General features: G+C 48.8%; 3 protein-coding genes across 3 annotated transcripts; 2 read left to right on the plus strand and 1 right to left on the minus strand.

Annotated features, from left to right (window-relative positions):
* Window positions 1–389: 389 nt before the first annotated feature.
* On the plus strand, window positions 390–1,157 carry AtWU_10266 (TRAPP subunit BET5; the record flags this gene model as incomplete). Its single annotated transcript, XM_035505371.1, has 5 exons — window positions 390–426; window positions 502–712; window positions 788–933; window positions 1,002–1,090; window positions 1,140–1,157. 5 exons carry the CDS (start codon window positions 390–392, stop codon window positions 1,155–1,157), a joined length of 501 nt encoding a protein of 166 aa, XP_035361264.1.
* Window positions 1,158–1,712: 555 nt separating this feature from the next.
* On the minus strand, window positions 1,713–2,182 carry AtWU_10267 (uncharacterized protein; the record flags this gene model as incomplete). The annotated part of the gene is made up of 2 exons (XM_035505372.1): window positions 1,713–1,879; window positions 1,981–2,182. The coding sequence occupies 2 exons, from the start codon at window positions 2,180–2,182 to the stop codon at window positions 1,713–1,715; spliced, it is 369 nt and encodes a 122-aa protein (XP_035361265.1).
* A 9,264-nt stretch (window positions 2,183–11,446) lies between these two features.
* AtWU_10268 (serine/threonine protein kinase SAT4) lies at window positions 11,447–13,075 on the plus strand (the record flags this gene model as incomplete). Its single annotated transcript, XM_035505373.1, has 2 exons — window positions 11,447–12,886; window positions 12,944–13,075. 2 exons carry the CDS (start codon window positions 11,447–11,449, stop codon window positions 13,073–13,075), a joined length of 1,572 nt encoding a protein of 523 aa, XP_035361266.1.
* Between the last annotated feature and the right edge of the window lie 1,495 nt (window positions 13,076–14,570).

Consider the following 14,570-nt stretch of genomic DNA (forward strand, 5'->3'; position numbering starts at 1 on the left):
CAATTTATTGAACTTCAAAGCATCACTTGACGATCTGCTCGACATAATCCCCATTCTACAACTCATCAACCACAAACGGAATCCTCAAACAGGGGAGTTCAGCATATAACCGGATTGTTGTTTTTCTTTAAATGGAATTGGATCGAGAATCCGTGGATCTGAGCGACTCACCGCCCACGAGTAAGATCCCCGAGTCTAATTCAACTGATCAGCTTAACCTTCTCCCCTTCTTCCCCCCCGTCAGACCCGCCCTCGATCTCCTTTTCTGGGGCTTATCATCTTGAATCTCTATCGTCCGGAAGACACGTTTCAAGCCACCTCTGCGACGCTCCAAATATAGACTGTTTGTCTCTAATCCGTCATCTTCGCTACTTTCCACTGTCGGCATCATGGTTGTTTACTCCTTCTATATCTTCGATCGTCATGGTACCTCCCTCGCATCCATCCACCCATCCCCAGCCATTCCAATTGACGTTGCTAACCCGGTCTCTCCCATCCTAGCTGAATGCATCTATAATCGGCGCTGGCTCCCACGCCCAACCTCCATGACTGGCAGCAAGTCCTCACGACCGACTTCCGAAACATCTACTCCGGGTCTCCCCGCAACACTAGGCCAAACTGCGCGCGCCACGGATGACGATGCCAAACTCATCTTCGGTACTGTTTTCTCCCTGCGCAACATGGTTCGCAAGCTAGGAGGCGAGGACGACAAGTAAGGACTCTACACCACAGCGACGAGGCAACTCGACTGCGAGGACAGTCATTAACAACTCGGCCACGTTCATAGTTTCGTTACCTACCGCACGAGCCAATACAAGCTCCACTACTACGAAACTCCTACCAACATCAAGTTCGTCATGCTGACGGACCTCAAGAGTCCAAACATGCGTGTTGCTTTGCAGCAGATCTACATCAATCTCTACGTCGAATACGGTACGCTCTGGCTTAGCTTACGACGATGACTCCCTGGACAGCCGTACGCTGACCACCTCTACTTCTAGTGGTCAAGAACCCGTTATCCCCCGCCGAGCATCCAGGTGGTATTGGAGTGAACAACGAGCTCTTTGAAGAGTCTCTGGAGCAGTTCGTGGTATGTGCTTTCATCGTTGTTTAGTTGGATGTCATCTAACCGATAGCAGACTCGGGTTCTATCGTGAAACCGACTTGAAAAACCATTAGCACTCTATTCGCTCATGGACCTGAGTCGAAGCGAGCCCCAAGCTTAATTGTCAAGCTTCCGCAAACAAGCATCCATGCGATAGCGGGATCAGCCCCTCCTGCATCCCTATGACCTCAGAGTGCCGTCGTGCAGCAACGGTCCGGTGCGGCGGAGGCCTTCCCCGGCGTCCCTTACTGTCAACTGTCGACACATGCCACAGGTCCGTTACTCGAGTCACAAGTGTTAAAGCTACATAAGCACAATGCTCGCAGACCTGACTTAAACCCGACACCGGGCCGCGTCCGGCACGGACAGCGACCAAGCCAGGACCAGGCACAAACTCTTGGTCAGTATGGGACAAACGAATTTATGACTTGACGTCTTATCATTATATAATATCCAAAAATGAAACATTGAGAGCATACATATTCTCCCAGAGATAATTTACACATATCACATAATTATCCATATCATCAACCATAATTATAAAAACAAAACCACAACATAACTCATACACCCTTCCCATCATCCATAATATGGAAGACGTGCACAATCAAGCATACCGAGTACTCGAAGTCCCGACATTGCCATACAACACCTCATCCGGCAACTCATCCTCATCAGGGCCCTCATTATACTGGTTCTGAGTCTGCGGCTTCGCGCCCCTCGTCCTACCCTTAATCACATTACTCTGATCAATGGCCTCGTCTTCGTCTTGAGCTATAAACCCAACCAGACCTGTCAGCATTCATTCACTCAATTCACCCGCCACATAATCATTCCTTAATTCAAAGAAATTAAATGGGGTAGGGAGGACATACCAAGCTGCTCATCCGTATTCGAATAAGGCGGCTGCATCGGATCCTCATAGATATCATCATCCCGAGTCACAGGGACCTGGTTCCTCAGACCCGATCGCGTCTCGTGTGCGTACGAGTTATCCCGGAAGGTACCAGACACCGGGGACGGGTCGTTCTCGGCCTCGTAGCGGTCTTCGGCTTCACGTTCGTATTGGTTGGACATTTTGGTTCTTGTTGCTGCGTAGTAGCTCTAGAAGCTTGGGATGGGTTGATTTGATAGAATGGTTGGTTGGGGATATAGTTTGAGATAGGGATGGCTATGCAGCAGTGATTGAGGGGGGTATTTATAGTTGGTTCTATATGGTGATGGAGGGTTGATGCAAGATTGATGTCAGGTTGATGGGGATGAAAGATTGGGTTTGGGTTTAGGTTTGGGGAAGATGTCATTTGGTTCATTGTTGCTATTCTTTGCTTTGATGTCAAGACTTTGCTTGGGTGCAAAGTAAGTATCTATTGAGTGCTGTTGCTGCTGTACTGCTACTACAATCAGGTAGGTCATTGTGAGAGGGATGAGGTGATTGATTGTGGGGATAGTGATGGTGATGGTGTCACGATAGGCTTTCAATCGTCATCTTTGGATAACAGTACACTGTAGATGTATGGAGCCAATTGTCTAAGGCAGCCATGCTGTGTTCAGTCAGTCCTTGTTGCTACTGCTGCGCAGTTAGTTTGTATACACATGGTAGGGCTGGTTCGGCTGCAGCGGGCGACCCAGTCATAGTAACACCCAAATAGCAAATCAGCATCAAAGCCAACGGCTCCCACGACAGGGAAACCTCAAAGCTCTAGAAGCTACATGTTGGTTCGATATCGTCTCAACCAAAGATGAGCTCGCACGGCGGGCATGACATCGCCCTTGACTCACGGTGAAGTAATTCGCCACGGCCTGGCCAGACCTTTTGCTCACTTACTCACTCACCGCCGCCGCCGCCATCCTTCTTCCATCAGGTCCTATCGGTGTGAACCCGTGTTTCTCGGTGTTCCTGGGCTTTTTGCTGATGAGCGATTTGAAAGACACCAATGGCGGCATGCCCGGAGGAGACGTGACGGGATATGGTGTTGTTGTTCGCTGCCTTCCCTTCTCCCGTTGATGGCCGCTAACTATAAGTGCCTTACCTAATCCATTCCATCGTACCAAGAGTGTGTGTACATACACCATAAGGGATCTCCATGATAACCCTATTTTTAATTCCAAAAATGCTATTTGGCATGGTTCATCTGACTGTTTCTTTCGTTCCTTTCGCGCGAGGATAACCGGAGAGGAGAGAGAGAAGCAGGCTGTGTACAACGGGTCGGCTTAAGCCGTGCGCCAGAACACGAGTTGTGCTTGTGCCAAGTAAGCTCAGCTCTCGCAGCGAGTGAGTGACTCACGGGGCGATCAACTTAAAAAAAAAAAAAAAAAAAAAAAAAACAAAAAAAAACAAAAATATTGATGAAGATACGGTCAGAGGAACTTGGGCCGTTTCTGGTCTGCACAGCACGGGCAGCTTGGCTGTTTTCCTTTTTTTTCACTTTCGCAGGATGAGAGAGAGAAAGCCAAGTCTATACCCGGTCTCTTGGTAGGTGGGCTTTGTTGTTTTCGTCACGGATTTGCTGGACAAACTTGAATCGGAGCGCAAGCATTATGTCGAGTCAGTCGGGGAGTCGGAAAGAAACGCATACATATGAAGGCGATGGTCCGAGATGTTAGAACTGTTCAGTTCTTTTCAGTCTCAAGTGTCTCTTCTCCGCATGATCAAGATTTATGTCTCCGATTACAATCAGCTGATACTTCGACATGAGGATGTGCCGTGTAGCCGGGCATATGTGCGAGTTTTCCTTTTGAGTGTCATACTAACTTAGAAGTAATAGTAGTTAACTAGTCAATTAGCTGGTTAAGATTAGGCAAGTTAGCAGATAGTTAGTTGGGCATATACATCGATCCTGACAAAGCAGCAGCAGCAGCAGCAGCAGTTGTCCGATCGTCGGGCAAAGGAAGGGCAGGCAATTCTGGGAGTTGCTGCAGTCAGTCCCACACCGTCCTTCATGTAGAGTTTCATACCCACAGCCATTGCAGTATCTTGTAAATCGGTAGATATAGGAAGAAATGGTAGCAGCAGCAGCAGCAGCTTAATCTGCCTCGGGAAAGGAACACGCGGATGCGACGAAAAGCTTGAACCGGCTTACCCGTCCAGTCATTCGCTTCTCTTCGGCTAGTTTACGTGGAGAGGGATCCTAGAAAGAGGAGGACCAGCAAACTAAACAGTTAACCTCCCCACTGCTACCGGAATCCGGGCGAATGAACCCGCATCCCAAGCCACCACTGACTCCATTCTCGTCGCTGTTGGATTATGAACGTTGGGTTGGACGGGGTGCGCGGAGTCCGTGTGGCTGTGAAGTCATATCCCGCAATGGAATGTCCAACCAGGGGGAAGATGGAGGGAGGAGGGGAAGATCATCTTTGAAGATACGAAAGCAAGAAGCAAGCAAGCATTGTAGTTAGGTAGAGATAACAGTTGGAGATGTGAGTAGCTGTAGCTCAGGTTTCTGCTGCTGTTTTATGCTGCATTTTCCTGCTGAATAGAACCAATTGTATGGATCGCAAGGACCAACTCTTCTCAGTGTCTCTACTAGGTACCCTAGCTACAGGGTGACTGACGGGATGGTTGATCACCATGCGGTGGCTGTCTGGATCCCGCATATTGGAGGGGGCAGGAGGGGAGGAAATACGGAGCAAAGCACCCATGACGATGAAATCAAGGATGTCCGGGGATCCATTTCGTTATCATCATACCACATGGCAAGTTACTCTTTCCCGCCACAGAATGGTTCAGCCCGCAATTGATCGCTGGTCCTGGATTGGATCTTCACCATACTTTACAGGGAAGGTAGAGGGGGGGGGAAGGGAAGAAGAGGAAAGAAGAGAAGGGTAGGTAGCGAACAGCACCCGTATTTGGCATTTCGAGGACCCCGGCGTCTTGTTGACTGGCATTATTATTTCCGTCATCGGGATCCATGTTCATGTTCATCAATCGGGTGGCGGTCGCCTGTCTAGCAGTTTCGATCATCCCATCAGTGCGCGCAGGGGAAATGACAAGGGCTGAAAAGCATGGATGGAGTATTCCCTTATTGTTTCCGCGGGATGAAATGGAAATGAAATGGAATGAAATGAAATGAAATGATGGGGTTGTCTGATCGGAATACTAGCGGTCAACCCAGAGCTGTCTCTCTTTTCTCCTCTCTTACTAGATAGATACCTAGTAGTTAGATGCCTACTAATTCCGTAGATACCTAGGTTTCACTACCTGACAGGCTTAGGCTTTAGCTTTAGCTTTGGCAGTGTTTCTTTTCTTTTCCCATAGTAATAACAAATACCATGCCATATTGTCATCGATTTCGTCGACGGTGGTGCCTAAGTCAACTCAGACAGACTCTATCTCCCCTGCTTCTCAACTAAGTCCGTTTCTACCCTAGTCCGGAGTACTCCGGACTTATTCTCCATCTTTGTATCCATAACCAGGCTGGGGTTCGGCCGGGTCTTTTTCGGCAGGAGGAGAAGGAGAGGAAAAAGATGAGGAGGAAGTAAGAAACAGCACTAGTTTGCACGCGTACCTCATCCGTATCCATGGAACAAACATCCACATCCACTCGTGGGTATTTCTTAGCCGGAAACCGTATCGGAAAGCGGTTGTTCCTCGTTTCCGAACGTTCGTTCATTTTTCCTCGTGGAATTTTCCCCTCCCCAACTATGATTGCCAGTTCAACTTTCTTCAGTCAGTAGTAGTACTACTCCTAAGTAGTACCTACACAGTAGTAGTCTTTGATTATGCTTTCTCGTTTCTCACTTACTTTTCTGTTTTCTTGCCTCTGATCAGTAAACTGATTGACCAAATGATGATTATAACCATTTATAGCAAGTAAGCTGGCTGGCGATACGATGCCGATCTGTTCATTCACCTTTTTGCTTTTTGGTCGCGCCCGCAGATGTATGCAGCCGAAGCCAGGGTTGATCCCACCAAATCATCCATGGGTTTTATCAGCGATCCGGTCCAAATCACAATCAACTACTGCATCTTCTAACGTACGGAAGATGTGGCCTCACTTCCGTAGATTGCTGATATTCCATCGTCCCATCGAGATTGGACTGCAAAGCTATACGTATTTAGTTGTAATTACCAAAAAACAAAGAAAACAGAACAAAATAAAAAAGCAAGCTGTAGCTCTTGCAGCTGCTTAGGTCTAGCTCATGGAAGATCCAGAGCTCAGCTCTCTCTCTCTCTCTCTCTCTCTCTCTCTCTCTCCCCTTTTCCTCTTTCTCCTCTTACTGGTGAGAAACTGGATAGTATCTCTGTCTCACACACGCACCAAGCTGGATCGGTACACCGTCACATCCCCCACTGGCGGGGACATCTTCAAGATGGAGCCCTTGCCCGGGTTTCAGTAGAAAAATTAGGGTACGTACTATCTATACACCGGATTGCAAAACCGGGGAGGAAGGGGAAATATCTAGACTAACCGTGAATGAATCAGTGATTAAATTCCAATACTTAGCTTTCCACCATGACTCGGCCAGGTTTAGTGTCCTTGGACTAGTAATGTAGACAAGACATGAGAGTCCTCGGAACCGACCCACTCGGTGTGGTGCATCCCATCCCACTTGGAGCTGCATCGCGGACTGGACAATCATGCTAATTTCGACGGGACCGTTTTTCTCCCTTTCTTCTCTCGTTGGATCGCTCTTCCTATCATTGGCTGGGAAAAATCCCTCGTGCTAATTGAATCTGAACGCGATCCGTCCACCGTGTGTGTTCCCGTCGATACATCATGCAGTAGTGGAGAGGAGAAGGGGAAAAATGAAAAATGGGAAAAAAAAAGAAAAAAGAAAAAAGCATGGGGCTTCCGCCGCACCTTCAACTTATTCCTCTTCCTCTCCCTCTCCATATCCACTGGATAATATCCTGCCACCCGGAACACGGGTACTGGTGGTAGATGGTGGATCCGATAGGAGGTCGATACTGCGTGTTCTGTAGGGAGTGAGGAGGAGTGTAAACTGTGTGTAACTAGCAGTAACTGGTATGGTGTCGAGTTAGCTCCTGCAGGCCATTTCACTCCCCTTCTTCTGCCCCCAACTTTTAGTTAGTCTAGCCTCGTCGCGTGGGAACTTCAAAGCTCCAAATCTCTCTGTGTGTGGATGTTCGCGTTCGTACTACCCTGGGTGGAACAATCCTGGCAAGCGACAATAGCCCCATTGCGAGACATTTGTTTGCCCAACAAGATGAGACGCTATCTTAGCTCTCCGTAAGTCACTACTAAGTACTGACAAGTCGGTTAGATGGAGCAAGCAGCTTGCTAGGTATGCCCATGGAGCATGCTGGTTATCAGCGGATCTCCGCAAATCAACATCCGGGCTATGCGTTTGACATGGGCCAGGGTGGTGGCTGTCAATCCATTAACCCTCCCTACCTTCCTTTGCCCACTGCACTAATACCCAGTCAGCTACACAGTAGTAGTACTCCGTACCCTCCTCTAAATCGTAGTTAGGTCCGCCAACCTAATACCTTTACGACCGAGGTCCGGTGCAGCTATTCATGGGAAACCCACGTCATTGCAACCTTTTAGCGCACTGGTGGATATCGCCTTTCGTTCAGTCGCGACAAGCCGGAAGACATCGCTAGCCCGTCCGCATAATAGCAGAAGTGTCTGTTGCAATAATACAAATCCGAGTGGTCGCCAGGTAATAGTAGCGCTGCAGATGATTACCCTGCTTTCTGAGATACCAATGATGGACATGCTCGGCAGAGCAATGACCGCCAGACGGCTTGAGAGTTACTTGACTTGCACCCTATAGTTGCTTGTTTAAAGCACTTGGGGGTACGAGAGGCGGCGACCGACTCGGCCTGGCCTGCTGCTGCTCCTCCTCCTTCTCAATCAGCTCCAGAAACGATATGAGGTTTGATAACTTTCGATATCCGTTCGCCCTTGAAGTTTGGACCCTGCTGACCTTGCCCCCCCCACGGGACAATTCGAGTCTCTGACACCCAAATGGAGGTATGTGCATCGAGGAAAGTTGCCTCCATCGCAGACTAAGGAAAAGGCTCCGGAGGTCAAAAGTAGGAAAGAAACGGAGAGTCATTTCTTCATCTGATCACAGGCTAAGGATACATCCAAGTAAGGGGCCTTCAAAGACAGATGCTACCTTTCTGCGGGTCAAGAATAGAACCCGTTGGCTAGAAGCACCGCCATTACCAGCAGGTGGTCCAGACAATAAAAAGCAGTATGTAAGTATAAATGAAGGACCATGTAGCACCTTCCATTATTGGCGCGGGGAGCTGTTTTGATAACATCATACATATCTAGTATGATAGTAGTAGTGGTAGCATATGCTGAATACTAGCATCGGTGCCACCGAGAGGGCATCCAGCCCACCTACCCAACTAAGTAATAGCAGTGGCTGTATTTCCCATCTGGTTTAGTGGCACTTGAACTACTACTAGCGACTCTCTGCCCCTCAACGATTGTCATAAAAGACTGCAGGATCGCATGAGATTAAGCAGACACTACATGGCCAGCTGTAGGCAGACAAGATATATGCTTGGCATAAGTGTGCGCGCGCACCAGAAATGGGGTCATAGATGGAGAAGGAGGCCACCGTGAAATGCAACCAACGACTGGTGGATGCTTCCCCCCCTTTGAAGGGGGTCAAGAGGGTTCAAGTTGGCCGCTAACCACAGTATTCGCTCTGGTGCAGTCCACTTAATTGATTTACTTCACCTGTGTGTTGTTTTGGATGGATGATTTACTTTTCTTGGGGGAAATGTTACCCCTCATGCGGGTAGCATGACCCTTGAGTAACTTACAAAGTAAGTGATGGGCTCTAACTAACTTATTAATTATCAGTCCATCACTAATCAGAGTCATACTTGAAGATGATGGTGGCTCCGCCCTGCCACGCTGGTGAGGAGCCGCCACACGAAGCTCCGGCCAAGGTTCTAGTTTTACTTCATACATACTAAATCACTTAACTACTTTGTAATAGGTATTATTCGGAACCGTAATAGTATTGATAATACGCCAGGCATCCAACTCCTACCTACTACCTACTGACTAACTTACTATACTATATTGTACTATACTACTCGATACTAGTCGAACATCCGACCACTCGTGCTTCGAGCCAGTGAGCCACCCAAGCCATCGGTCCCCTCCCCCCATCCATGATGTGCGGGGACCGAGGGTTGGATTGAGGCTGTGCGGCATCTGCAGTGTTATGATCCGAAAATTAAGGTCGTTCCGGAGTCAGTGACTAATCGCATCCTCGATACGGACAACGGCGATGACACAAACGTCATGATTTTGAGGGAGGGGGGAAGGGGAAAAGAGAATGTGCGAGACCAAGCGAGACCAAGCGCTGAAACTGGTCGCGAGGCGGACGTCATCCGACTGATTTTCGTGTAGCAAAATGAGGGGAAAGTCAAGCTGGTTTAGAAGAAAAGAGAAAGGGAGAGTGACAATCTGCAATCCCATCGGCTCTGGGACCCATTTACGTCGAAAAGGCAAAGTTGACAGTCGGTTACTTTCTCAACTAACATTGAGTGGTTGCGCGTAAATGACGACGGGACAACGAAGCAGTCGACTGGACATCGGGATCGCTAGCAAAAAAGCAACACAAGAGGAAGTGCTTAGTAGCTGATGAATGTGAACGCGGAAGCAGCCCCAGTAACGGAGTATTAGCTCCAAGGATCTTCCGAATTAATCTTACATCTTACAGCGGATGGAGACTTGGTCTTGCAGGACAGGAGAGCCCTGTCTTTTTTAGAAAGCAGGTAAGTTGTCAGTCACTTAACTAGTACTGCTGGAGCAGAGACGCCCGCGCCACTGTGGTATTGTGACGGATTTACGGTTTAAGCACTACGTAGAATACTACTTGCTGCCCACATAACCAGGTACCCTAGTCACAGCTATTCTTCCACGCACAAATCTAATAGTTATCAGGATGTTATTTCAGAGGAACAAGTGTTGGTATAAAGATATGCTTCATATGAAGCCATCAATCAATGAAGCCGATCAAATACAATTTGAATCGCAACCGAATACCTACATCGGAGACCAAAGTAGAATATTGTTCAGTGGAAACAAGTGTGGCTGCAACTGTATGATACCATACCGTTACAGTAACAGGAAGCCAACGCAGACCTGCGAACGGGAGGCGGTAGCGAGAGCCTTCTTCACCTTGATTTCATTATTATTGGTATTACTCGATGCTGACCCAAGCACGGGATTCCACTGGGGGAAGCACAAAAGGAGAGAAAGACGGCCAACTGATTAGACCAAAGACTCGAGGGGGAGAAGAGAGAGACACAGAGAGAGGGGGCTATCCTTTCTTCCACATGCGGTAACAACGGGAAAGTCCCTCATCTTTGTAACCTCAATCAGAGGCTTGTATCCGGTTCCCACAATTTGAAGATTATTAATAATATGACCATAATTATAATAAAAAAAATGGCAGAATAATAAAATCATTCCATCCATCGAATGGGGGAAATGATTAAAAAAGACCTGTGGTTCCTTTAGGTAGCTGGAAGGAGAAAGAAGAGGGGACTGACTACTAACTAAGCAAGCCCACCCCCCCATAAGGTGCTCCTCAGCTAACTATTGCTTGGTTACTTCGACCACTGCCTCCATCATCCAGAGTCTCATACTTCAGGTTAGGTTACCTGCCCGGCACCAACCTGCGACGCCCGCGGCGTACTACGGTACCAGTTAGGGTATTTCAACCTGGGCACCCCCGGTGGACTAGGCTGAGCCCTCTTCCCTCACTCTTCCCTATTTTCTTACGAGAGCCTTTCCCCCGGGGTAATTTTCATCAGCACAACAGCTGTTTTCCCTCCTGACTTTAGTGGAATTCGCAAGGCAACGAGCCAAGTCTTCTCTTAAGGACCCTAGTCTTGTCTGTACCGTTCCATCTGGGCATTCCCGTGCCTTGTTGCGCCGTGCATCAATTTTTTTTTTCTTTAAACTGAATTTTTCTTTTTTTATTATTATTATTTCTTTTTCTGATTTTTTTATTTTTTCGCTGGTTCATTTTCCCTTTTCAATTTTGCCCACCCTTTGACTAAACAAAACGGAGGGGAAGGGAAAAGAAAAGGAAGAAAAAAAAGTCTTATTGTAATTTCCACAACCCAAAGTCACTTTCGTCACTCTAGAAGAACACAACCCCGTCGCCTCAGGCCACCACCACGACCGGCTGGGGCCACCGCAACTTTTTTCTCTCTTCCTCTCCCCCCGTTCCTCCTAACTTTCTTCTTCATCTCTCAATTTCTTTTCCATAGCCATTGTCGTTGGCCTTTGCAGCTTCGTGCTGTAGGCTTTTAATTTTCTCCCACCTTGTCACGGGGGGCATTCTTGTGCCTCTTTACCTCCGTGTACTTTTCATTTCTCACTACCGCACATGACTCCACAATCTGCTTCACCAGTACCTTCCGCAGTCTCCTCCACCACAGCGTCACAGATATCCTATGATTCCCGAGATGGAGAGCCCCAGGTAACACGTGCTTTAGCGGGCATGAATCTGTCCGCCGCGAACGGGGACGTCCTCCCCGTTCCTCCCACCCCCGCAAAGATCGCTAGACCTACCATGGCCAATCGCATCTCTCGCATGTTCTCCAATACTGGGAAGTCGACTCCGAAAGAGCAGGAATCGCATCGCGACTTCTCAGACAGCAGTACAGAAAGCATCAAAGCTCCCTCGAACGCCAGCATCAAACAATCCAAGCCCTCCTCTAAGCCCTCCTCCAAGCCTAACTCTAAGCCATCCTCCAGAGCCCCGTCGCGACAGGCGTCTACGAAAGAGGAGGCCGAGAAGAAGCCAAAGTCCAGCAATGGCAAAGATAATAAAGAAGCCGCCCCCGTTCACAAACGGTTCGAGTTGCCCGGAGATGGCACTCATAACCATCACCTCCGCAGCGCAAGACGACAGGAGAAGCTGACGGATCTACTACGTGACATGCTGGGCGGTGGCAGGAAGAAGGATGATCACGTGGACGAGCAACAGCTATCACTTATGTCTACATGGATCGACCAGTTTAAAAACGAACGGGATAAGCTAGCCGCCGACAAGAAGGGCGGCCCCAACGCCACCGCTTCGCTGGTTGACAAATACGGAAAATGCCAGGAAATCGTTGGCCGTGGCGCCTTCGGTATTGTTCGGATATCCCACAAGGTGGACCCGAGAGACTCGAAAGTTGAACAGCTGTATGCCGTGAAAGAGTTCCGTCGTCGGCCACAGGAGACGACGAAGAAGTATCAGAAGCGATTAACCTCGGAGTTTTGCATTTCCTCTTCCCTTCGCCACCCCAACGTCATTCACACCCTTGATCTTCTACAGGATGCCAAAGGTGACTACTGTGAGGTGATGGAGTACTGCGCTGGAGGCGATCTCTATACCCTCGTGTTGGCGGCCGGAAAACTGGAAGTGGCCGAGGCGGATTGCTTTTTCAAGCAGCTTATGCGTGGCGTGGAATACATGCACGAAATGGGTGTTGCCCACCGTGACCTGAAGCCCGAGAACCTGTTATTGACCACCCACGGAGCTCTCAAAATTACAGATTTCGGAAATGGTGAATGCTTCCGCATGGCATGGGAAAAGGAAGCTCACATGACTGCGGGCCTCTGTGGTTCAGCCCCTTACATCGCCCCGGAGGAATACGTCGAGAAGGAATTCGACCCTCGAGCGGTGGACGTATGGGCGACGGGTGTTATTTACATGGCCATGAGGACTGGACGCCATCTGTGGCGTGTGGCCCGCAAGGATGAGGATGAATTTTACCAACGCTATCTGGAGGGTCGTAAGCATGAGGATGGTTACGCTCCCATTGAAACTCTGCATCGGGTAAGTGTTGAGCGAACCCCTCGCTTCAAGTTGACACTGGCTCACAATGTCTCCCAGGCGCGTTGCCGAAACGTGATCTACTCTATTCTGGATCCCAATCCTTCCCGCCGTATCAACGCCTCGCAAGTCTTGAAATCCGAGTGGGTTCGTGAGATCAAGCTGTGCAAGGCTGGTGAGGAAGGATACTGATACATGGTCTCGACGGATTGATCGGACGTTGTTCCGGGCTGTGTATCCCTGATGGTGGTTTGCCTGTTTCTGTTTGTCTGCCTCTGGCGACTGCTTAAAACCATTAACCCGGGTGGTTTATGTGTTTCTCCCGTTCCTTTTGGGAGGGTTGTCTATTTTATTTATTCCCGGTCCTTCTGAGCTGTTCTATAGAAGGAGGCACCTTGATTTTACACTACTATACCGGCGCATGTTTTCTGTCTTTCTTCTTTTTCATCTGCCTACTAGCTTATGGGCTTAGTTTGGTCGTCATGTTTTCATGCCAATGCAACGAAGAGTCATGACCTATGAGCCACCTTTTCATTCCTCCCACATTTTCTTTTTTGTTCGCCATGGTTTTCTCTTCTACGTTCGATACCTTTTCTTTCGCATTTCATGCATCTCAGGCATTCTTTGATTGGTCTCATTCCCTATATGCGTTTTTAATGGGCCTTGTCAGTGGCTGAATGACAAACACCGACAGGGGAATTTCCCTTTCTGCCCGGGTTATGTTGATCATGCTGGCCGGCTTCCACCTTTTTGGGTCTGGGCGCGCATATATTCATTCTCATGGGACGGTGTTGGAGCATTATGGGTTTTGTGAGATGTAGCATCGGGAGGTTGTATTAGTATGGGCGGTGTGATTTATCTTGGGATACCCATTTGCAGCACATATTCCAGTATAACTATGAGCATCCGCATCATATCTACGAATCAAACCTGCGCTTTATTTGAGTTTGAAGCATCATTTTTTGGAGAGACGTTTTGGGATGAGCCGGCCGGGGGTCAGGTGAGTTGGCCTGACACCGCACGAGCAGGAAGTATTGCTCGATGGCTCCTTCCTAACCTCATCGTATATGACATTTCCCACCCATCAGCCTTTCTATCCTCCTACATCTCCCTATGACTACCCCCAGAGTAGACAGACTCATGACTCGACCCTACTAGCAGACCTCTGGTTCAAACCTAGTCCCGGCACTATCATCTATGTCGTTGCTGCAGCACCTCTGAGTGACCCAGGAGCAGATGGCTCCAGGAGCTCTATGACCGGCTGGAGTACAGTTGGCAGCGTCCGCTTGGCCTTGGAAGTATGGGGCTTCCCACACTAAACAGACTTTTTCCCCCTCCCAGTCGGTCGGCCGATACCTGATGATGACTCTTGAGTGCGTCTCGACAGTCGTTGGCTGCCCCCTATTCTACTTGCTGCTGACGCCATGTCTAGTCGACGTCTAGGGTGAATAAAACGCTACATTTTCCGATCATATTACCATGCAAGCAACGGGCCCTGTGCAAGGTAGGCCGGCTTCTGACTATCCCTTTTCAACAGCTGGAAATGGTTACACGCCGACGTCTGCAATAGGGCCAACCTTCTTTCCAGCAGCCGAAGAAAATTTCTCACACCAGGATGGTGAAAGGTGTGGATCCGTCCAATAACGTGTGCATGAGGGACTTCTGAATCGAAAGTACAACTAGCATA

Source organism: Aspergillus tubingensis (genome assembly GCF_013340325.1).
Source record: "Aspergillus tubingensis WU-2223L DNA, scaffold_12, whole genome shotgun sequence".
Classification (NCBI taxonomy): domain Eukaryota; kingdom Fungi; phylum Ascomycota; class Eurotiomycetes; order Eurotiales; family Aspergillaceae; genus Aspergillus; species Aspergillus tubingensis.